Source organism: Bombina bombina, chromosome 1, assembly GCF_027579735.1.
Source record: "Bombina bombina isolate aBomBom1 chromosome 1, aBomBom1.pri, whole genome shotgun sequence".
Classification (NCBI taxonomy): Eukaryota; Metazoa; Chordata; class Amphibia; order Anura; family Bombinatoridae; genus Bombina; species Bombina bombina.
Window position 1 is genome coordinate 1,137,502,500 of NC_069499.1, and position 25,585 is coordinate 1,137,528,084.

The 25,585-nt window shown below is 39.0% G+C and overlaps 1 protein-coding gene across 1 annotated transcript; it reads right to left on the reverse strand.

The window, feature by feature from the left end:
- Window positions 1-25,585, reverse strand: C1H17orf113 (chromosome 1 C17orf113 homolog). The gene is made up of 3 exons (XM_053698970.1): window positions 25,312-25,585; window positions 23,335-23,945; window positions 1-1,836 (listed from the first exon to the last, which is right to left on the reverse strand). Exons 2-3 carry the CDS (start codon window positions 23,902-23,904, stop codon window positions 292-294), a joined length of 2,115 nt encoding a protein of 704 aa, XP_053554945.1. The 5' UTR covers window positions 23,905-23,945; window positions 25,312-25,585; the 3' UTR covers window positions 1-291.

A 25,585-nucleotide genomic window follows, 5' to 3' on the forward strand; every position in this document is an offset into this window, starting at 1 on the left:
TAGGGGAGGAGCTATATAGCAGCTCTGCTGTGGATGATCCTCTTGCAACTTCCTGTTGGGAAGGAGAATATCCCACAAGTAATGGATGATCCGTGGACTGGATACACCTTACAAGAGAAATTGCATATTCTTTCTCAATCATGACAGAAAAAATGTGGGTTTCATATCCCTTTGATACAAGAGTAAATGATATAGTCCATACCTAGTGGTAGGACTGAAACACAATTTTGCTTAAGAGAATCACCCTGTATCTGACAAACAGTTGTTTTATCTTGTCCATGATGATTTCACTTAAGTACATTGAGATTCCCATTTTTCCTCAGAGGCAAAGGACTCATGTTCTCTCATGTTTTCAAATAAATCAATGGCTCTGGCAGTGTCAAACTCATTAAGTACTGGGCCATCAATGCTGATTTTCAAGACATCACAAAGACTGCCTTCTATCCTCCCTAACCTTCTTATCATTTTCCAGTTCTCTTCGGCTCTGTGAATTTTCTCATAAAGCACCGATCCAAGGGGAAGAGCCAGAGCCACAGCAGCAAGGACAGTGAAGTCAGGGAATAGCTCATGCATTTCTGAGCTGGTATGAACCAGCTTAACACAGAGGTCTTTGAAGGTCAGGTTGCTAAGGCTGAACACAATACGTTTGAATAAGGCAAAGTCATTGGAAGCTCGCTCAGGAATCAGTACATGAGAAAAATACTGCAGAAGATGGCGCAGGTCCTCCTCACCATAAGTGCCTATGTCATCCAAAGATGATGGGTAGCACTTTGGATTGAAAATTATAGAGAAGGAGCTTACCACCTTGAGAACACTGCAAGGAAAACGGTCTTGCAGGCTCCTGCAAACATTATCAAGACAAGTCTCTTTTAGGATCTCAAAACTCTTCAGCTTGGCTTTTGAACAGTCTGCCAACTCCACCCCTTTATAGTAAAATCTGCTCTCATTGTCTTCATCTGGATGCTCATTCAGCTCATTCAAGAACTCCTGAAAGTTCTGACCACTCATGGATTTCTGAGCCTGCAAAGTGGCCAAGGATGCAGAGACAATGGGATTTACCATTGATAAGTCTAAGTCCTCAATCTGGAAAAACTGGTTGAGTTTCTGAAAAATGGGGAGGATGTCTAGTAATACCTTGGTAAAAGCCACAAACCAGAATTTTTTAAGCTCTAAGCATAGTCCACTGGCTATGGGAGACTTTGAAGATTCACTTTCAAGTAAAAGAACCAGGCTTGGCCAGGAAGAATCAATGGTTTCAACCGCTGACAATATGGATGTCCAGTGAATTGTACCTGGAGTATTTAAATCTATGCCACATAATGCAAAAACATTCTGTAACTCTTGTATACTGTGACTGTCCCCATTCTTATTGCCATAGAGTCTATAAACAGCATCCATAATACTTTCATATTTCCTTGCATATTCAATGCTGATAAAACTTTCAGCTGGAAGCAAAGATCTTTTATGTGATATGCAATGAAGTTCTGTGATAAGAGGACAAAGGGACCTTAGTTTTTCTCCAACACCATTCAATTGATCAGACATCAATGAAGTTCCATCTGAAGTGAGCCAGGCAACCTTTTTAGCTGGTATATGAAAGTCTTCTAATATTTGCACTAATTTGTCTGTAACAGAGTTGACTTCGCCTAATGACAACTCAAACCTTCCAAGGAACATGACGTACAGTTGCCCATTGCAAGGTGAAATTGAAGTTGCAAACACCACAAGATTTCGGTGTTCTATGATGTCCACAGTCTCATCAACCACCAGCCCAATGAATGGGGAGTCTTTCAATCTACTCCGATCATCGCTGCGAAGGACTTTAACAATGGCGGCCTAAATTGATCAAACACAAGATTATGTCAAACCTTTCCTCTCAACTGTAAAGTTACATTTATGCTATGTTATATACCATATACTTTTCTGTTATACTAAGTCATCATTACATTTGTCTCAGTTATTATATGAAATAATTATGTGATTTATTGGTTGTTTTGAACCCCTGAGTAGCAACTATATCCAGAAGCTCTTTAAATAACGTACAAAGAACACTGTATGGTATTCAGAAACCAAATGAAAACTTTGGATAGCTACAGCATAGTAAAAGCAATACAGATTTTCAGTTAGTAAGGATACGCATTAAAGATAGATTTTAGATGCATACTGTCTCTAAAAAAACATTTACTAATTGTAGTGATATGTAGGAAATCAAAATAAACCATAGGTCACAATTACAGGTTAAACAAAGTGCAGTAATGTACTGGCATATGACATAATTAAGTATTCCGTCTCCTCTGTATTTCCAAGGATTTAATATTGTGTATCTGCTTTAACTAGTTGTCTGAGCATGATGTGTGGAATTTTTCTTTCTTTCATGATTCAGACAGAGCATGCAATTTTAAGCAACTTTCTAATTTACTCCTATTATCAATTTTTTTTTTCATTCTCGGTATCTTTATTTGAAAAAGCAGGAAAATAAGTATAAGCGCCGGCCCATTTTTGGTTCAGCACCCTGGGTTGCGCTTGCTGATTGGTGGCTACATTTAGCCACCAATCAGCAAACACTACCCAGGTACTGAATTAAAAATGGTCTGGCTCCTAAGCTTACATTCCTGCTTTTCAAATAAAGATGTAGGAAGAAAAATTGATAATAGTAGTAAATTAGAAAGTCGCTTAAAACTGCATGCTCTATCTGAATCACGAAAGAAAAAAATTGGGTTTAATATCCCTTTAATGACAATGGTAAAAATATTGTTAAACATATAGAAAATTCTTGAAAAGTATTTTTTTTTAGTTGCCAAGGATGTTTAAATGAATTTTGGATATTTTTGAGGTGCTAACAGTTTTGCTGAATTGGCTCTAGTTTTTGAGATAATGGATACCCCTCAGATTATGATTTTACCCTAATACAACCTGTGGCTGCTGATATATATATAGATATATATATTTGGTCTGTCTTTTTACTCTGTAACATTGTCATTATCTAAGGTAATCTTTAATCTAATCTTATCTTTAACATTGTTTTGCAAGTTTATACATTGAATATAATTTCATATTCCGCCAGAAACTTCAAATGTGTTTTATTGTAGAATGGTAACCACTATGCATCTCTTCCAATTGCTCACTCAAACAAAACTTAAAGGAGAATATGAAAATATCAAAATAGTCTTGCAGAAGCTCAGCTATCATAAGCACCAATGGTCTATTTGTGTTAATCTAAAGATGGTGAACTTTTTGCTTTGGCAGCAAAGTGGATACGCAAAGTATCTTTGTTTCATCTGCCTATGGGATAGTAGGGCAAAGCAAGATCATTAAAAAAAAAATGACATGGTCTTAAAGGGAAGACATGACTGCAGGGGCAGCGAACATCATTAACGAACCATTGGTTGACAGAGAAATAATCTTTTTCCCACCACTCTATATCAAGCTCGGACTGGTGAAGCAATTTGCTAAGGCCTTGGACAGAGATGATGATTGCTTCAAATACATTGCTAGATCGTTCCTTGGATTGAGTTTTAAAGAACTAAAATCAGGAATCTTTGATAGTCAAATTTGTAAACTCATCAATGATTCGAACTTCACAAAATTTATGAATGATGTTGAAGCTCCTGCCTGGTGCAGTTATGTCTTAGCTGTCAAAAACTTCATGGTTAACCACAAAGCAGACAATTATGAAGATTTGGTGCAAAACATGCTTGGTACCTTTAAAAAAGTTACATTTTCTCCATAGCCACTTACAGTGTTTTTCTTTGCATTAAGTGTGATTATCTGAATAAGCTTACTTTGTTTTTATGTTATTGTACTAAATAAAACTCCATTAGGTATTTCTATGATTTGAGACAGTTTACATGTGATTTGTGGGTAGCGTACGCCTGATCATTACATTTTTTACCTTTTTTATGTTTTTCAATGGGTGCATCTATTACCTCTAAAATTAGAGCCAATCTAGAAAAAAAATTATATTTGTAATCAGCGACACAAAGTTACCCTAAAATCAATCCAATATCATTGACAATAAAATCAGTGTTGACCTGTATTATCACTTTAAATTCCCATATTCCATCAATCTATTCATCCATATACAGTTGTAATCAAAATGATTCAACCCCCACTGCAATTCAGGTTAATTGTCAAGAACTTTTTCAGGTTTCAGACTTTCAGCTGTTTGTAATGAACAAATCAAACAAAAGCAATTGAAATAGGTTATCACAAGGAATACTTTAAGTGGTTTACCCAAATTCAACTGAAAATGCAAATTTTAATGAATTATGCAGTGTCAAAATTATTCAACCCCTTCATGGCAAGAATCTTTCAAACTTTAGACTTCTTCTGCAACCAAGCCTTGGTGGAATTTGAGGTATGCTTTGTATCATTGACCTGTTTGAAGGTCCAATGTCGCCGAAGTCTCTGCTTCCTCAGAGACGGCATGACGTTTTCTCCTAGGATTTCCTGATACTTCAATGAATCCATCTTGCCTTACACACGCTGCAGGTTTCCAGTGCCATTGGATGCAAAGCAGCCCCAGGGCATGACCGAGCCACCACCATGCTTAACTATAGGCAGAGTGTTCTTTTCAGCGTATACTTCATTCTTCTTCCTCCAGACATACCGTTGATCCATCAGACCGAAAAGTTCCAGTTTTGTTTCATCATTCCACAGAACAGAATTCCAAAACTTCTGTGGCTTATTTATATGATTTTGAGCATATTGGAGCCAACTTTTATTGTGCTTTTGGGTCAGTAGTAGTGTAAATCTTGGAGTTCTGGCATGGAAACCTTCTGCGTTTAGTACATGCCTTACTGTTCAAACTGAAACCTCAGTGCCTGTTGCCACAAAGTCTTGTTGCAGGTCTTTTGCAGTTACTTGAGGGTTTTTCTCAACCTGCCTTCTCAGAAATCTAGTTTAAGCTGTTGATAGCTTCCTTTTTCTGCCTCGTCCAGGTAGTGTAAACACGGTTTCTTTAACTTTAAACTTGCAAACTATGCTTCCAACTGTGTCTCTAGGAACATTGCGTGCCTTCGCTGTCTTTTTGTATCCAGTTCCTTGTTTGTGAAGGGCAATGATATCTTCTCTTAACTTTTTGGACCATTCTTTTCACTTAGCCATATTTCTAACATACAGTCCAATGTGACACTCAAGAAACCCCTAGCCAGTTCAGGTATTTCCTGTGAAGCCCTTGGTTGCATCAGGTGTGCTTTAGAAAACACCTGTTTTGCATATTTGTGTTGTTGTGAGGGATTCTATTCAGGGGGTTGAATAATTTTAAGACTGCAGAATTCATTAAAAGTTGCATTTTCAGTTGAATTTGGGGAAACCACTTGAAACACTCGTTGTGTTGAGCTATTTCAATTGCTTTTGTTTGATTTGTTCATTGCAAACAGCTGAAAGTATGTACATTTCAACAATAAACCTGATTTGCACTGGGGGTTGAATAATTTTGATTAAAACTGTAACTGCAACATTATGGTTTTAAAGCAGTTTTGGAGATTATGGGGCCTATTTATCAAGCTGTCAACCGCAAATACGCTGGAATTCCGCAGCGTAATTGTGGAAAGCTTGATTCTCCATATTTATCAAACCCTACAGACCGGCAAAAGTAGAATTTTGTGACGTAACATACAATCCGCCGGTCTCAGTCCGACACAGATCTATGGTTACGTCACTACAGATGTTCCGAATGCAAATTCTGCACTATCTGACTACGTTTGCTAGTTATCAAATAACTACCAGGTACGTTCGCAACTATTCCGGCCAAGCGTACCTGGTTTTCAATCCGCCGCCCTAGGAGTCAATGGGAATCTGAAAGCAGCGAAAGCTTATGTTCGCTGCTGCCCGATATCCCATTGATTCCTATGGGAGAATAAAAGTTATTTTTACACCCAACACCCTAACATGTACCCCGAGTCTAAACACCCCTAATTTGCCGCCCCTACATCGCCGCCACCTACATTATACTTATTAACCCCTAATCTGCCGCCCCTACACCGCAGCCACCTACATTATATGTATTAACCCCTAATCTGCCGCCCCTACACCGCCGCCACCTACATTATACTTATTAACCCCTAATCTGCCGCCCCATACACTGCCGCCACCTACATTATACTTATTAACCCCTAATCTGCCGTCCCTACACTGCCGCCGCCACCTACATTATACTTATTAACCCCTAATCTGCCGCCTGACACCGCCGCCACCTAAATAAAAGTTATTAACCCCTATCCCGCCACTCCCGGAGCCCACCGAAACTAAATAAAGTTATTAACCCCTAAACCCCTGGCCTCCCACATCACTAGCACTTACTAAACCTATTAACCCCTAAACCACCAGCCCCCCACATCGCCATAAACTAAATTAAACTAGTAACTCATCCCTATCTTATAATAAATTTAAACTTACCTTTAGATTTAAATTAAACTATATTAAACTATTAATCTACCCTAACTGTTATACTAAAATTACATTAAACTATATTAAATTAATAATTAACCTACCCTAACTTTTAAAATAAAATTACAATAAACTACAAATTAAATTAACTTTATTATATATTTAAACACTTAACCCTACTCAAATAATTTAAATCTACACTAAAAAATTACAAAGTTACAAAAAACTAAGTTACAAAAAATAACAAACACTAAGTTACACAAAAAAATAAACACTAAGTTACACAAAATAAAAAAGAAATTATCAAAGCTTTAAACTAATTACATCTAATCTAAGGGCCCTATGAAAATAAAAATAATATTTATGCTTACCTGATAAATTTGTTTCTTTTTAGACACGATGAGTCCACGGATTTCCTCCTTACTTGTGGGATTACGCCTCCTGGTCAGCAGGAGGAGGCAAAGAGAACCTCAGCAGAGCTGTTATATAGCTAACAGCCCTGGTGGAATGAGCCGTAACTCTGTCAGGAGGCTGCTGTTCAGCAGTCTAATATGCAAAACGGATGATACTCATCAGCCAAAAAGAAAGAGGTAGCCGTAGCTTTCTGACCCTTACGTTTTCCAGAAAAAATGACAAATAGATACGACGATTGACGAAAGTCCTTAGTCGCTGGCAAATAAAATTTTAAAGCACAGACTACGTCCAAATCGTGCAGAAGACGTTCATTCTGATAAGAAGGATTAGAATCCAAGGAAGAAACAACAATCTCCTGAGTAATGTTCTTGTCTGAAATAACCTTAGGAAGAAAACCAGGTCAGTACGCAACACCACCTTATCCGAATGAAAAATAAGGTAAGGTGAATTATATTGAAATGCTGAAAGCTCAGACAAGAAACGGCAACAAGAAATAAAACATTCCAAGATAACAACTAAATATCTATGGAATGCATAGGTTCAAACGGAACCCCTAGAAGAACTTTAAGAACTAAAATCAAATTCCATGGAGGAGCAATAGATTTAAACAAAGGCCTGATTCTAATCAAAGCCTGACAAAAAGATTGAATATCTGGTACATCTGCCAGACACTTGTGCAACAAAATAGATAAGGCAGATATCTGACCCTTTAGGGAACTTGCTGATAAACCCTTATCCAATCCTTCTTGGAGAAAAGACAAAATCCTGGGAATCCTAACTCTACATCATGAGTAGCCCTTGGATTCACACCAATAAAAATATTTGCGCCATATCTTATGGTAAATCTACCCAGATACAGGCTTACGCGCCTGAATTAAGGTATCTATGACCGAATCAGAGAAACCCTGCTTGAATAAAATTAAGCATTCAATCTCCAAGCAGACAGCTGCAGAGAAACTAGATTCGGGAGAAGGAAGGGTCCCTGAATGAGAAGGTCCTTCCTCAAAGGAATCTACCAAGGTGACATGGAGGACATGGCCACCAGATCGGCATACCAAATCCTGCGAGGTCACGCAGGAGCAATGAGGATCACTGATGCCTTCTCCTGTTTGATTTGAGCAATAACCCAGGGAAGAAGCTCAGCCCGGGGGCCCTGGAACTGGACCCGTATCTCGGAAGCTTGGCATTCTGACGAGATGCCATGAGATCCAACTCCGGCCGACCCCATTTGAGAATCAGGTTGGAGAATACTTCCGGATGGAGTTCCCATACTCCTGGATGAAAGGTTCGCCTACTCAGAAAATCCGCCTCCCAGTTGTCTACCCATGGGATGTGGATCACCGACAGAATGGTAAGAATGGGCCTCCGCCCACTGGATTATCTTGGCTACCTCAGTCATCTCTAAAGAACTCCTTGTTCCCTAAAGGTAGTATCATTACCCAAGTTAATGGTACTGAGTTTACCAACCTCGGAATGATGAAAGGTTGAGTGGACCTTGCTGGGATCGAACGTACAACCCTTGGGTTGCCACACATCTCTGTAACAGCGCATTAGCACAAAGAGCTATCTGTTTGGCTTCCCTGATGATTGATGTAAGCCACCGTAGTTAAGGTGTCCGACTGGAATCTGATGAATTGAGCCAAATCCAACTGCGGCCAGGCCCGAAGCACATAGAAGATCACCCTCAACACTAGAATGTTGATGGGAAGGAGAGACTCAGCCTGAGTCCATACGTCCTGAGCCTTTAAAGAGCCCCAGACTGCTCTCCATCCTAAAAGGCTGGTGTCACAATCACCCATGAAGGTCTTTGAAAGCATGTCCCCTGGGATAGATGATCCAGAGACAACCACCATTGAAGAGAGTCCCTCGGCTCCTGATCTAGGGTTATTCGAGGAGACAAATCCGTATAATCTCCATTCTACCATCTGAGCATGCGTAGCTGCAGAGGCCTGAGGTGAAACCGAGCAAATGGTATGATGTCCATTGCCGCCACAATCAATTCGATTACCTCCATGAACTAAGCCACTGACGGCTGAGGAGTGGACTGAAGGGCTCGACATGTATTCAGAATCTTTGACTTTCTGACCTCTGTCAGAAAAATTCTCATTGTTATAGAGTCGATTAGAGTTCCCAAAAAGGAACCCTTGTCTTCGGAATTAAAGAACTCCAGATTTACCTTCCACCCGTGAGTTCTCAGGAAGGATAGCACAATGTCGGTATGGGACCTTGTTTGTTGACATCATGATGCCTGGATTAGAATATCTTCCAGATAAGGCGCCACCGCAATGCCCCGCGATCTTAGGACCGCCAGCAGAGACCCCAGAACCTTTGTGGAAATTCTGTGTGCCGTGGCCAGACCAAAAGGAAGAGCCACAAACTGAAAGTGTTTGTCCAGAAAGGCAAACCTCAGGAACTTGTGATGATCTCTGTGGATAGGAACATGCAGATATGCATCCTTTAGATCCACTGTCGTCATAAATTGACCCCCCTGGATCAATGGAAGGATGGTACGAATAGTTTCCATCCCGAAAGATGGAACTCTGAGAAACTTGTATAGACTCTTGAGGTCTAAGATAGGACTGGAAATTCCCTCTTTTTTTGGGAACGTCAAACAGATTTGAATAAAAACCTTGCCCCCCATTCCTGTATTAAAACAGGACAAATTACACCCATGGAAGAGAGGTCTCTTACACAATGCAAGAACGCCTCATTTTTTAAAAAAATTTTTTTTAAATCTGGTCTGCAGAGATGGTCAGAATCGTTCAGGGATTCTGACCATCTCGAATCCAAGCCTGATCCAATCCCGGATCGGGAACATGTTCTTCATGCTGTCCTTGATTCAACAGCAGGCTAAGTGGATTCTTTCTTTTAAAATTTCAAAAAAGATCATCTCCATCAGGCCAGGTTCCAACAAGGCCTTCTTGTAATGAATTGTTAAAAAATTTAGACTTAGAGCATACATCTGTATAACAAGGTTCTAATCATAAGGCTCAGTGAGCTGGGACAGATAAACCTGAAACCTACGCTCCCATTTTGATAACCTCAAGGCAAGAAATTGAAATAAAGGAATTAGCCAATTGAAAGCTTTTATCCTATCCTGGATTCTATTCAGGGGAGTTTCCGACTTAATAGTATCAGACCAAAATGCCACCGCACTAATGACGGTATTAAAGTACACAGTTGGATGCCATTGTAAGCCCTGGTGTACATCCCTTTTCCAATTTTTATCCCTATAACCTTTGAAAAAATCCAACTATTCTCTAAGGAAATAGTAATTATCTTCGCTAAGCTGGAAACTATTCCTTTCCCCCTAGGTAATGTCTGCCCAGCCTACTTAGCTAAGTCAGTTATGGGAAACATCTCTTTAAGTATAGGGAATACGATCTATTCCATTCCTTATAACTCACTGGACACACTAGGATAGATTACACCGGATAGTGCCAAAGTTGGAAATAATTCCTCTAATAAGGTTAGTTTCCACGCAGGACAACATAGAATGCATGATATGCAAAGAAAAAACTCTGGACGGAGTAAGAGAGGAAGCGCAGGGCACTGCATGTGTGCCCTAACATTTTGTGAACACTATAGGTTTGTGGCATAAAGTGACCATTGTCAACATACTCCAAAATAGCAAACACCTTAAAAGGAGAAGGTTCAGAAAAAAGAGTGTAATTTTTTAAGAAAAATTGACACCAAAAAAACGTTACTGTCACTTTAACTTCTTTTTCTGTGTCAGGAACAATCCAATTAGCATGTTAACCTTGCTGTCAATAGACATTGCTATGTACATTAAGGCAACCATGTCTTGTGCAACAGTTCCATATGAAAATTGCAAGGAACCGCAGAGCACTGCATGTGGGCCAGAAAAAGTCATTTGGGACACTATATGAGAAATTTGTGGCATGTATTGATCAGTGTCAACAGACTCCCAAACACCATCGCTTTAAAAGGAGTCACAAAGGATGAATTGAACAAAAATAACAGAAATTATTTTAAAAAATAACAGATAAAAAGAAACGTTACTGCCTCTTTGAAATTTACTGTGAAAAGCACTCACAAAAATAATGTTGCTTTTAAAATTTAAACTGTCACCTTTCCATTATGCGTGCAGGATTGAAATTAAAATATTAATCAACATTTGTCAAAATTACAAATACTATAAAAATCAGAAACTGCAAAATTAAACCGTTTAAAATTGCTATTGCAAAACGAATCACTTTGTATCACAGTGCTAACAGCACCTGCATGAGCAATAGTTTTGTGAAAAGCTCTTCCCTCCGGAATCGTAATGGAGGTGTAGAGCGCACTATCGGCATAGCTCCGCCCCTCGTGGGTGTGACAGGACTCCATCTCCCGGCACCCTGAATGACTGTCCCCTGAGACATAACAAATGAGCCCAAATAACGGTGCGAAAATAACTCTGCCCCTCGTGGGCGTGACAGGACTCCATCTCCCGGCACCCAGATTGACTGTGTCCTGAGACCTAACAAATGAGCCCAAAAATGGCGCGAAAGCAACTCCGCCCATCGTGGGCGTCACAGTGCTCAATCTCCTGGTCGCCATTAGGATCCTTATAGATCAAACACCGGGAGATAGACTAACAATATAAAATAAAGTAAATTGCTTTCTGAGACTTGTCTTTCTGTTATTACCAGAAAATAAAAAAGTTAACGTAAAATATGCAGACCATAAGAGGGCTAAGACCACCGGGAGTAAAATAACACTGTTTGCCATCCAGCCCCAGTGTCTGCATAGCATAGCTCTCCCTCAAGAAGAGACCAGTCCCAGCACAATAAAGAGTTCATCTATCTTATGCCCTTGATATGTTTTGGTCAGAAAAGTAGTGCTCACTTTCTTCTGAGAGAATAATGTCCCCAGAAATAATAAAGTTAGCACTTACCTTGAATGCTGTGCGACAGCATGGCAGTCCAGCAGGTGTAAGAGGTCCTCTCCCTCCCATAGCCCTGTGGAATAACATAAGCCTGAGTTAAAAATGCTTAGGCTATCTGGATTAGGGCAGCAAATATGTATAGGATGCGCAGTGAGAATTATGTCCCACCAGTTCCTATTGCTTTAAAGCCACCAAATGCTCTACTGTAGAGACTGATCTGGACTAGGCTACACCCTAGAACAAAGTAGCACTCTCTGGCACTACTTTAAAAATAATAAACTCTTGATTGAAGAATCTTTACTAACACCTCACCTCCTACTTACTAACACAGGCAAAGAGAATGACTGGGGTGGAAGGGAGGAGCTATATATACAGCTCTGCTGTGGTGCTCTTTGCCTCCTCCTGCTGACCAGGAGGCGTAATCCCACAAGTAAGGATGCAATCCGTGGACTCATCGTGTCTTTAAAAAGAAGCCACCCCCACCAAATAAAAAAAAAACCCTAACCTACAATAAACTACAAATAGCCCTTAAAAGGGCCTTTTGCGGGGCATTGCCCCAAAGTAATCTGCTCTTTTACCTGTAAAAAAAAAATACAAATACCCCCCAACAGTAAAACCCACCACCCACAGAACCAACCCCCCAAATAAAACCCTATCTAAAAAAACCTAAGCTCCCCATTGCCCTGAAAAGGGCATTTGGATGGGCATTGCCCTTAAAAGGGCAGTTAGCTCTATTGCAGTCCAAGTCCTAATCTAAAACTAAAACCCACCCAATAAACCCTTAAAAAAATCCTAACATTAACCCCAGAAAGAAGTTTTACTTACAGTTTTGAAGATCTGACATCCATCCTCCAAGAAGCCGGGAGAAGTCCTCAACGAAGCGGCCGAAGACTTCATCCAAGCCCGCAGAAGTCTTTATACAGATGGTATCTTCTATCTTCATTTATCCGGCGCAGAGCGGCTCCATCTTCAAGACAACCAACGCGGAGCATCCTCTTCTTTCAGACGACTACCGAAGAATGAAGGTTCCTTTAAATTATGTCATCCAAGATGGTGTCCCTTAGATTCCGATTGGCTGATAGAAAAAATCCTATTAGCTGTTGCAATCATCCAAAAGGATTGAGCTTTCATCCTATTGACTGATCCAATCAGCCAATAGAATGCAAGCTCAATCCTATTGGCTGATTGGATCAGCCAATAGGATAAAAGCTCAATCCTATTGGCTGATTGCAACAGCCAGTAGGATTTTTTCAACCTTAATTCCGATTGGCTGATAGAATTCTATCAGCCAATTGGTATCTAAGGGACACCATCTTGGATGATGTCATTTAAAGGAACCTTCATTCGTCGGTAGTCGTCGGAAAGAAGAGGATGCTCCGTGTCAGATATCTTGAGGATGGAGCCGCTCCGCGCCGGATGGAGGAAGATAGAAGATGCCGTCTGTATGAAGACTTCTGCAGGCTTGGATGAAGACTTCGGCCGCTTTGTTGAGGACTTCTCCTGGCTTCTTGGAGGATGGATGTCGGATCTTCAAAACTGTAAGTAAATCTTCTGGGGTTAGTGTTAGGATTTTTTAAGGGTGTATTGGGTAGGTTTTAGTTTTAGATTAGGACTTGGGCTGCAATAGAGCTAACTGCCCTTTTAAGGGCAATGCCCATCCAAATGCCCTTTTCAGGGCAATGGGGAGCTTAGTTTTTTTAGATAGGATTTTATTTGGGGGGTTGGTTGTGTGGGTGGTGGGTTTTACTGTTGGGGGTATTTATATTTTTTACAGGTAAAAGAGCAGATTACTTTGGGGCAATGTCCCTTTTAAGGGCTATTTGTAGTTTATTGTAGGCTAGGGGTTTTTTTTATTTCGGGGGGGCTTTTTTATTTTCATAGGGCCCTTAGATTAGGTGTAATTAGTTTAAAGCTTTGATAATTTCTTTTTTATTTTTTGTAACTTTGTGTTTATTTTTTGTAACTTAGTTGTTAGTTTTTTGGTAACTTAGTAATTTTTTGTTTACATTTAAATTATTTGAGTAGGGTTAGGTGTTTAAATATATAATACTAGTCCTAAAGCCCGTTGACACGGGCCGTGTTATGTTATATTCTCTCTCTCTCTCTCTCTCTCTCTCTCTCTCTCTCTCTCTCTCTCCTCTGTGTTACAGCTGAGCTGCCGGGTCCTCGCGCGCCTCTGTGTTACAGCTGAGCTGCCGGGTCCTCGCGCGCCTCTGTGTTACAGCTGAGCTGCCGGGTCCTCGCGGCAAGAGTTTGTCTGAACTGCGCATGACGGCTTCAGACAAACTCTTGTCTTTTATTATATAGGATAGTTATTTTAATTTGTAGTTTTATGTAATTTTAGTATAACAGTTAGGTTAGATTAATTATTAATTTAAGATAGTTTCATGTAATTTTATTATAATAGTTAGGGTAGGTTAATTATTAGTTTAATATAGTTTAATGTAATTTTATTATAATAGTTAGAATAGGTTAAATATTAGTTTAATTTAAATCTAAAGGTAAGTTTACATTTATTATAAGATAGGGATGAGTTAATATTTAATATAAAGTTAGTGGGTTGTTAGGTTTAGGGGTTAATAGGTTAATTTAGTTTATGGCGATGTGGGGGGCTGGCGGTTTAGGGGTTAATACATTTATTTCGTTGCGGTGGGCTCCGGGAGCGGCAGGATAGGGTTTAATAACTTTATGTAGGTGGCAGCGGTGTAGGGGGTGGCAGATTAGGGGTTAATTATAATGTAGATAAGATAGGGAAAGGGAGGCTAGTAAAGCCAAAAATTAATTCTTTACCTTGGACTATATGGCAACGCCCAGGTGTTACAAAACCTTACATGAAGGAAAAATAGCAAATGTGCAGACCCTTAAATTATTTAGGTATTCAATATAAAGAAGGGAGGTTATACAGCAACCGCAATTAGATTGCTATAAAAATAGACAGGGATTTCAGCACATATTTTTAAAAAAATATGTGCTGAAATCCCTGTCTATTTTTATAGCAATCTAATTGCGGTTGCTGCATAACATCCCTTCTTTATATTGAATACTTAATTATAATGTAGGTGGCGGTGGGCTCTGGGAGAGGAGGAATAGGGGTTAATAACTTTATTAGAGTTGCGGTGGGCTCCGGGAGCGGCGGGATAGGGGTTAAACAGTTTAGTATAGTGTGGGTGCTTAGTGACAGTATACAAATAAAGCTGGGAAAAAGCAGAAGAGCAGCGAGATCGATGACTGTTAGTTAACAACAGTCCGCTGCTCATCGCCCCGTACTTGGTGCACGGCTTTTTGACAGCTTTTTTTGGTAACTATGGCGAGCGTATTCAGGTCCACGGCCGCGATGTTAGGCGAGCGTATTGGTGCCGGCGAATGCAGCACAGTTGACGGCTTGATAAATAGGCCCCCATATATTTATTAAAACAGTGAGTAACTAGTGTTTATAAAAAAAAAATTCTTACATACCTCCGGGATTTTCTTATTTGGAGAGGCTTCATTTTTTTTTTTTTAGGAATTAGTGCCAAGAAATTAACAGAATTGACTTGATTGTTTCAGAAAATAGCCTTAAAAGGCTTCTTATCTTTATGGCTGACAACAAATCAGAATTCTGCTTGACCTAGTTAATACTACGCAGAGAGCAGCGGAACATAGAAGCTCAGATCTAGGGCTCTTTCGTGTTCCTGTTACTGGGCATGCAAATCTCCAGTCAGCTGCCAGAATTAGCTGGGCTCAGACAATGCCTTGTGGCATCTGTATTATTCCATCTCTTTTGGTGCAAGCGTTTTTGCTGCTGAAAAATACATTCATTTTTTCTTTACCATTGCTTGGGGTTTTTCTGAGGGCTGGATAGTGACTAATTAAAAGTTCTGGACATTTCAATAACTGCTCACAAAGGGCAACAAAATCTAAAATCCAGTGACCTTTTGGAATGCCCTTCAAATCTCTTTATTTTTCTGTCTTTCATATGGCCTCTCTTGCGTAAATGCTGCTTTGATGTGCGTGGGCTACCAGAGCTATTCCTATGGTACTAAAGAAATGGACTACTAATAATTATTAGGTTATACATCTTTAATATACAATTGTGCTGTAACAACTTTTCTATGAAATTGTAAACATATTTCAGCAAAACTGTAAGGGTCAGAATTTACAGGGCCATAGAATATTTATGCAATTGTGCTATAGAGCCTAATACCAATAGACAGCTTAGTAAAGTTCCAAATAATGTAGCCATATTTCTTCATCTGATTAAAGCAATAGCAACATATCACACAAACATATCACTGCATCCTTTATAAATACACCTATATCTATGTACAGTGCTGTAGGCGAACACAAATCTGTCACCAAAAAAAATAAAGGGCAGCAAAATTTCAGTTAGTCAGAGTGCAGCAAATCCATCCTTGCAAAACAATCCATACCATTTCAAATGTACAGCCATTAAAAACAAACAGAGATCCACTTGACTAAGAATGAACACGTGGAAACTCAATATGCCTTTTTACTGAGGAAAAACAACCTGTCAAGTATTCGCCACAGAAACGTTTGCCAGCCAGGAGGCGTTATGAAGTAGCCAGGTGAGGGCAGTGTTATGTACAACAAAAAAGGCGTAAGGGTTTAATAAGTGGAAAGCAGTTAAAACACAAAAAAACTTCACTTATGAAATAGCAGCAGCCGACTTCAGCTTTTCCTTCAGTTGTGAAATAAATTCTGTGTTTGTGTAGTGGTGCCAGCCATTTCCCGGGATCAGTGTTTAGGGGTATATTTATCATAGTGCGAGTGGACATGATACAATGTATCGTATCATGTCCGCTGCACATCGATAAATGCTGACAGCATACGATGTCGGCATTTATCATTGCACCAGCAGTTCACGGCCAATTGGCCGCTAGCAGGGGCTGTCAATCAGCCCGATCATATTCGATCAGGTTGATTTCTGTCCCCGGCCTCAGAGCAGGCGGACAAGTTATGGAGCAGCGGTCTTTAGACCGCTGCTTCATAACTTCTGTAGAACCTTGTGCGGAAACAGGGGCATCAAGCTCCATACAGAGCTTGATAAATCGGCCCCTGAGTGTTCAGGTCAGTCACCGAAAATCGTCTGCAAGGATAAGCCCAAAATGGTGTAGGACACACAAACAACCGGAACTAGTGGAATATACTCGCAGACAAAAGTAGGAATCAATTCAGTTGCACAAATTAATTGCAAAATTTAACAAAAATTGCTCATTTAAACAACAAACATTGAAACATTTCATATAGCTAATTGTATAAAAATATTGGCTTAAATTTTAGCCATGTAGTTAGCAAAATCAGCTGGGTGTTGAACCCGCTAAATAGGTCCTGGGGAGAACACTGATATACTAGTTGGTGCCTGATCTAAAAGACAGGCTATCCCTGAAAAACCAGGCAATTCTACTCTGAACAATGGTGAGCAACCAAACCCAGACATTACAAACTATCTGAGCCTTTGTCAATTAGATGCCGTTGCATCCCTTTAGGCATGTGAGCAAGGAGTCCACATCTGGGTTCCTTTTATTATTCTAAGGGTGACTACACCTAGCATAATTTACATAAAGGAAAAAAACACACAATCAAAATAGACACAGCAGTAAAAGTATCAACTCAGTCTTTGAGAAAAAGATCATGGCAAAGAGCTCACACTGGTTCTGGTTGGCTGACTTAAGTGGCGGTTAAAGAAACATAAATCGATAGCCTAATATAAACGTGTCTGGCGGCAACCAGGTGAGGATTATGAAGACAAGTGTGTCTTGCCTATAGTCAAGCATGGCGGTGGTAGTGTCATGGTCTGGACCTGTATGAGTGCTGCTGGCACTGGGGAGCTATAGTTCATTGAGGAAACCATGAATGCCAACATGTACTGTGACATACTGAAGCAGATCATGATCCCCTCCCTTCAGAAACTGGGCCGCAGGGCAGTATTCCAACATTAAAACGACCCAAACACACCTCCAAGACAACCACTGCCTTGCTAAAGAAGCTGAGGGTAAAGTTGATGGACTGGCCAAGCATGTCTCTAGATCTAAACTTTATTGAGCATCCTCAAATGGAAGGTGGGGGAGCACAAGGTCTCTAACATCCAGCAGCTCCATGATGTTGTCATGGAGAAGTGGATTAGGACTCCAGTGGCAACCTGTGAAGCTCTGGTGAACTCCATGCCCAAGAGGGTTAAGGCAGTGCTGGAAAATAATGGTGGCCACACAAAATATTGACGCTTTGGGCCCAATTTTGACATTTCCACTTAGGGGTGTACTCACTTTTGTTGCCGGTTTTGACATTAATGGCTGTGTGTTGAGTTATTTTGAGGGGACAGCAAATTCACATTGTTTTACAGACTAACTTCTTTACATTGTAGCAAAGTGTCATTTCTTCAGTGTTGTCACATGATGATATAATAAAATATTTCCAAAAATGTGAGGGGTGTACTCACTTTTGTGAGATACTGTATATATACAGGTATACCCCGCTCATACAGCGGGTTAGGAACCAGAGCCCCGCTGTAAAGTGAAAACCGCCTTAAAGTGAAACAAGGCAGTTTTAGCTTTCTTTTCACTTGCCAGTGTGTTTAAAAACTTGAAAACGTGTTTGAACTAACTTATATTAGGGGTGCAATAGTGCTACGTTTAGTTTAACACTAGCACAGCACAGTATTCAGTTACTATTCAATAAACACTGTACCTGTAAAAGAGTGACAATTACTGTAGTAAAATTTGCCAGACTATAACACTTAGACATAGATTGAACTGTAATGATGTAAACAGAGTGAACTAAGCATAACAAAATGGTGCCAGTCGCTTTTCTCGCAATCTCACGATGATTACAGCACTGTTTCAAAATCCTTGGAGGTTTACCTTCAGCTCCACAAAGCGCTGTATTAGCGAAGCGCTGTAAAGTGAAGCGCTGTAAAGTGAAGCGCTGTAAAGTGAGGTATACCTGTACTATATATATATATATATAAATATAATATCTAAGTTACTTAAAACAATTATTAAAAATACAAAAATACAAATAAAATATATGTATTTCTGATATATAATAATCCCATCTGAAGACACCTACTAGCACAAGTCTATCTTGCACATTCCCTGAAACTTTAAATATTTAACAAGGCAAAAAGGTTGGAAAGGGGGAAAGGTGGAACTGGGTATCCTACAGGAGTAGTATAGGAGGCCCAAGGCTCTGGTCTGGGCATTCTATTGGTATTTTTAGATCTGGGCAGAGTTTGGACAATACATTGTGGGGTTTGGGTAGTTCCAGTTTTCACATAGCATTCCACATAACAGTTGCCTCAACATTTGCAAAGCACTCTGTTTTACTGAATTACTCAGGCAGCTGCTGCTGTCAAGGGCTGATAACTTGTCTATTCTTGACTACATGTATTGCCAAGTCCTTTTCTGCTCTCCTCAAATTATTGACCTATTCCATATTTGACTGAGTATTCTGCATTTCTTAAGGCCAGTTGTACAGTACAAATGTAGCTAGTCATCTCTTTAACATTACTTGCTACTTAGACAGTTCTACACTTTGAGTATAATTAGGTCCTGATCTTGCCCCTGACACTTGCCATTATCTATTATCATTATAATACGCAACATATGCATGCAATATTAAGCAACTTTCTAATTTACTCCTATTATCAATTTTTCTTCATTCTCTTGGTATCTTTATTTGAAAAGCAGGAATGTAATTTTAGGAGCCGGACCATTTTTGGTTCAGAACCTGGGTAGCGCTTGCTGATTGGTGGCTAAATGTAGGAATGTAAGCTTAGAAAAATTAATAATAGGAGTAAATTAGAAAGTTGCTTAAAATGTCATGCTCTATCTGAACATGAAAGAAAAACATTTGGGTTTCATGTCCCTATAAGGTTTTAATGTAAATACCTCAACAAGACAATCTACAAGTTCATCCAAAACTTACTAAAAATAGAAGGCAAAGCTGAGTATCATCCCACAGTACAATAAAGAATTATTCTCATGGAAAACAAATACTAATGGGCCAACAGGTATTCCAATGCAACCTAAAGTTTCTTTGTCTTAGCACCTACGAACAATCCTGTCACCAAGAACCAAATCAACTAAAGTTTTAAGTTTAAAAGCATCTACCTGATAAAGGGCTAAATTACATTACAAGTGGAGCGCAAAATTATTGTGCACCTGCAAATGGTAGCAATTAGCGCTTATAAAATTAACCACAGATCAGATCTCTGGTTAATTTTATAAATGTGCCTCAAAATACAGTGTAGTGTATTTTATTAAAAAATAAAGATAGCAGCATCGTTATTTTTTAATAAGATAACTGCACTAGGCAGTATTTTGGGGGTAAAGTTGGCGGGAGTGGGGTGTTTTAAAAAAACGGCACTGAAAAGTGCCTTTACATTGCGGTCTATGGGAACTGTGTGTTCCCAGTAACTATATGTATGTGCTTATATACATATATATTTATGTGCTAATATGTGTAAATACATAAATGAACACATAAATATGTATATAATCATATACATATATTTATAGTTACTGCCATCGCTGTGCTTCTTATCCCCTTCACTGAGCTTAAGTTCTGATGCAGTCTCTGACGGCATCAGAACGAGACTCCCATTGGAGCCTATGGAAGCGTGCTCTCATAAACACAATTCGAACGCGAGCTTGCGATCGTATTGCTGACAACTTGTAATACCAGCGCACATTTGTATGCGTTGGTATTACACAGTGGAGTACAAATATCGCTTTCATGAAAGCAATATTTAGCGTCCCACTTGTAATCTGGCCATAACTATGCTGTTGTTATTTATTCCTCACCTCTGTCAATCCACAACATCCAAGTTACATGCAATGTATTAATATGTATTATGTATAATTGTTTTTCAATAAAGTAAAACAAAAAGAAAGAAAAGATCTATCAGCAAGTACTAAAAAAGTGACTGAGTTGTTAACATGAAGACTTTCAGAATAATGATACACACACAACCCCCCCCACACACACACATACACACAACCAAACACACACAACCCCCCCCACACACACACACTCCCCCCCACACCCCACACACACAACCAAACACACACAACCCCCCCACACACACACAACCCCCCCCACACACAGACACCCCCCCACACACACACATACACACAACCAAACACACACAACCCCCCCCCCCCACACACACACACTGACACCCCCCTCCCCCACACACACACATACACACAACTAAACACACACAACCCCCCCCCACACACACACACTGACACCCCCCTCCCCCACACACACACACAACCACGGGTTAGGAGCCAGCATGAATTTTGAGGACCTAGTCACACACTTCTAGGAACCACACAAAAGTTTTTATTTGTGCTAAATAGGTTAACAAAAAAGTTAGGAGACTAGGAGTGGTGGCTCCTTGTTTTTTAGATGTATATACACACATATACTCACATACACACACGCACACATACATACATATACTCACACATATACTCATATACATACACACACATATATATACACACACATATACTCACACACACGCACACATACATACATATACACACACACACACATATACATATATATACAGGTATACCTCACTTTACTGCGCTTCACTTTACAGCGATTCGCTAATACAGCGCTTTGTAGAGCTGCAGTTCAACCTCCAAGGATTATGAAATAGTGCTGTAATCATTGTGAGTTTGCGAGAAAAGTGACTGGCACCATTTTGTTATGCGCAGTTCACTCTGTTTACAGCTTTACAGTGCAATCTGTGTCTCAGTGCTATAGTTTGGCAAATTTTACTACAGTAATTGTCACTATTTTACAAGTACGGTATTTATTGAATACTGAGCTGTGCTAGTGTTAAACTAAACTTAGCCCTATTGCACTCCTAATATATGTTAGTTCAAACATGTTTTCAAGTTTTTAAACACACTGGCAAGTGGAAAGAAAGCTAAAACTGCCTTGTTTCACTTTAAGGCGGTTTTCACTTTACAGCGGGGCTCCGGTCCCTAACCCGCTGTATGAGCGGGGTATACCTGTATATATATATATATATATACACACACACATATACTCACACAAACACATACATATACACACACACACACACACACATATACTCACATACATACATATACAAACACACATACACATATACACATACTCACACACATACACACACACATATATATGCACACAAACACATATACACATGCTCACACACCTACATATACACACACATAAATGCACACAAACACATATACACATACTCACATATACACACACAAATACATATAGGCACACACACATACATACATATGCAAACACATACATACTTATACACACATATACTCACATACACATACACATACATACTTATACACACATATACTCACATAAATACATATATACACACACACATACATACTTATACATACATATACACACAGAGAGAGCCCTGTCAAATTTTCTATTTTAATTGCTATAAAAAATTATGCCCCAAAGGAGCAAATTTTGATTTTTTTTTTAATTTTCTTGCTTTATAACAACTTTAACATCTTAGACAGAATGTTACGTAAGTAATGAAAAAAGGTCTATTACTTAAAGGGATATTAAACCCACATTTTTTCTTTCATGACTCAGATGTAGAATACCATTTTAAACAACTTTCTAATTTACTTCTATTATCTATTTTGCTTCATTCTCTTGATATCCTTTCCTGAAAAGCATATCTAGATAGGCTCAGTAGCTTCTGATTGGTGGCTGCACTTAGATGCCTCATGTGATTGGCTCACCTATGTGTATTGCTATTTCTTTAACAAAAGATATATAAAGAATGAAGCAAATTAGATAATAGAAGTAAATAGGAATGTTGTTTAAAATTGTATTTTCTATCTGAATCATGAAAGAAAATGTTGTGGTTTAATGTTCCTTTAACCACATAATATGTGGTGGAATATATACTGTTAGTAATGTACAAGGCTACTCTATTCACCTTTTTGCATAACAAATGCAGCTGCAAATGGGTTATAATGGGCAGGGACTGTAGACAGGCGCAATAAGGTCATCACTAACACGTAGGTTCAGCCTCACTATGCAGCAGCACTATAATCTTGAACAAAGCTTCTTTTAATTTTACAGGGCAGCTTTCAATATCGTTTTAAAATACAGTTTTTCTCCTCTTTGGGATAGGAGATTTTTGGGTGCTGAAAATGTAGTCTTGACCTATGTAAGTATGTAAATCACAGAATGCTTCCAACTACAAAAAGGCACTTAAAATGTTACCAGCCATCAGGGGATTATAGTGCACAAATGGTTATCTGGTGCTCACTCCATAGCTAGGGCTGGTCAAAAAATAAAAATAAATCTAACAATACTGGTGCTCTATGAAGAGCACTAAAATCCGCTGTTACTGCAGAACTTCTTAATAATACTTAAGAGATTGGTGATAAACATGATAAATGCAAAGCAGATCTGTTTTACAGCAGCAGTGACTTTTCATATTGGTACTGCTAAAGCCCATTGTCCAACTTATCAATGAGCATGAATGAGTTTTCCTGCTACAGAGGACAACAAGGATTGAGTGTACAAACCAGATGACATAGTGTAACACTGTCCATTCTAGACTTTTTGCACAGTATACAAACCTGCATTTCTCTCACACTGCTTGGGTGGTAATATTCATTTTGCTCAGAGGACAATAATGCTTCACAAAGATTGAACTTCTGCAGTTCCAGCAGTGAAGACAGTTTACCATTTGAGATGCCATCCTTAGCCATACAGTAAACTGTGGATAAAATTGCTATTTTGGAAGGGTCCATCTCTGCTTTAATTACTGACTTCATTTCTTGATGATACTGTAATTCCATGGCTAGCTGTTCCCTATTGACTGCAAGTGCCTGCCTGTGGGCACCTGATGTCACATGACGAAGAAGTGCATGACGCTGAAAGTTGTCAGTGCCTACTGTAAAGGCATTCTCGGCCTTGCCATGCTTGTTCTTCACCAGAGCCTGTCGGCACTCTATGCAGAACATCAGCTTACGTTCATAATCAAACTCCAGCCATGTGAACTCTTCTTTCCAATGCTCGTTGAAGTATCGCTTACATTTTTTATTGGAGTTTGAAGTCTCCCCTGCTGGCTTTTTCCCAGGGGTCACCATAGTGCCGCCACTGCCCATATTGAAATCAAACATTATGGGAGGGCTGAGACTTTCCATGCTGTATTAAACAATGACTCTAATATAGTTCTTGGGTTTGACTGGTAAATGAAAAAACACAAGGAAAAAATATTAAGTATTTGGCAAAATTCTGACTCCCATACTTACTTCTGAAGGGCATTCTTACATGATGTTTTGGTCTAATGTGTCATACTGAGATAAAAATGCAAGAATAATACATTGTATGGAAAAAGTTAAAGGGGTATTAAAGTCAAAATTAAACTTTAATTAATCAAACAGAGCATTTAGTTAAATTGTGCAGTCTTTTTATGCGCACGTTCAATGTGGCACCAGCTCATACTGAGCATGTGAAACATTTCACAGTAAATGTGTGTGTGTGTGTGTGTATATATATATATATATATATATATATATATATATATATATATATATATATATGTGTGTGAGTGTGTGTGAGCCTAGTCTATGATTGGCAGATGGGTTTTACATGATACAAGGGACAGGCAGATTAAAGGAAACTGAAAACTGTCAGTACAAAATATCTACTGTTCATATGAAATGTAAATTGCATTGCCTGTTTATGCATAGGTTAAATATGCAATTCTACTGCATTTAATGTCCCTTTAAGGCTCATTAATACACAGCTAGTGTAACTAGAACAGTATGTTTGATTGTGTTATATCTAACATGGCAAACAGGAATATTTTTATTTATTTATTTAATAAATCCACTAAAGCAACAACGTTTAATTACTTTCAGCCTTTTTTTCCACCAGTATTTATTAATTTATATTTTACTTTATTATTTTTTTAATCCTGTAAAATTCTGAATGTACATAAAGAGAAAATCCACGCAGCTGAAGTAAAAACTTTTGGGGAAAGGAAACATGAGAACTGGTATATTCATGATCATTCTCAAATAGGTGTGAATACAAAGCAGCATTAGCAAAAAAGTTTAGTATTGAGAGAGTTAAATAAACGTTTAAATGTATTTGATCCAAAATTGTATTTAGTTAACTTGCAAATGTATTTTATTCTATTTGAAGTATTTATTGAACTAGAGTTAAAAATATCAGTGTACATTAACTGTCCGGGGAAAAGATGCAAAACTTTACATAAACTGAAAATGACCATATCATTTACTATTTGTTCTCTGCAAGATATATGTATGTATGTGTGTATATAAAGAAATATATATGTACACATATACATAATTACACCCACATGCATATAAATATCCATGCTCATATGATTCCTTGCACATAAAAAGTGCATTAACAAAAACTATTTTCCTATCTAGAAAGTAATTGTATTTATAAAAAAAAAACTGTAGGGAGGTTAAAAAAAACTTGTGGAGAGTAATGTGTTTTAAAGAGGAGCTGGATAGTAAAGAGTTAATCTGGAGAGGAGGAGAGAATTCGCACAGGCACGTACGGTACATACATACCCTGTATAGAATGATGAGGCTTACATTAACTCTTCAGGCAGCAGCTAAGATTCCCCACCTCCCCCTGTACTTCTTTTGTGTTCAGAATGCCTGAGCACTGCAGACATCCAAAGAGGAGAAGCCCCCATGCACTGGCCTTGCACACTCCCCTCTAAACCCAGCGTGCTCACATCCCTCACCACTGAATAACACACTGTCTTTTAGAGAGCAGATATAAAAACGGGAACAGTGTTCAGTGATAGGAAAACAAAGCTTTGCAGGCAGTCGCAGACAA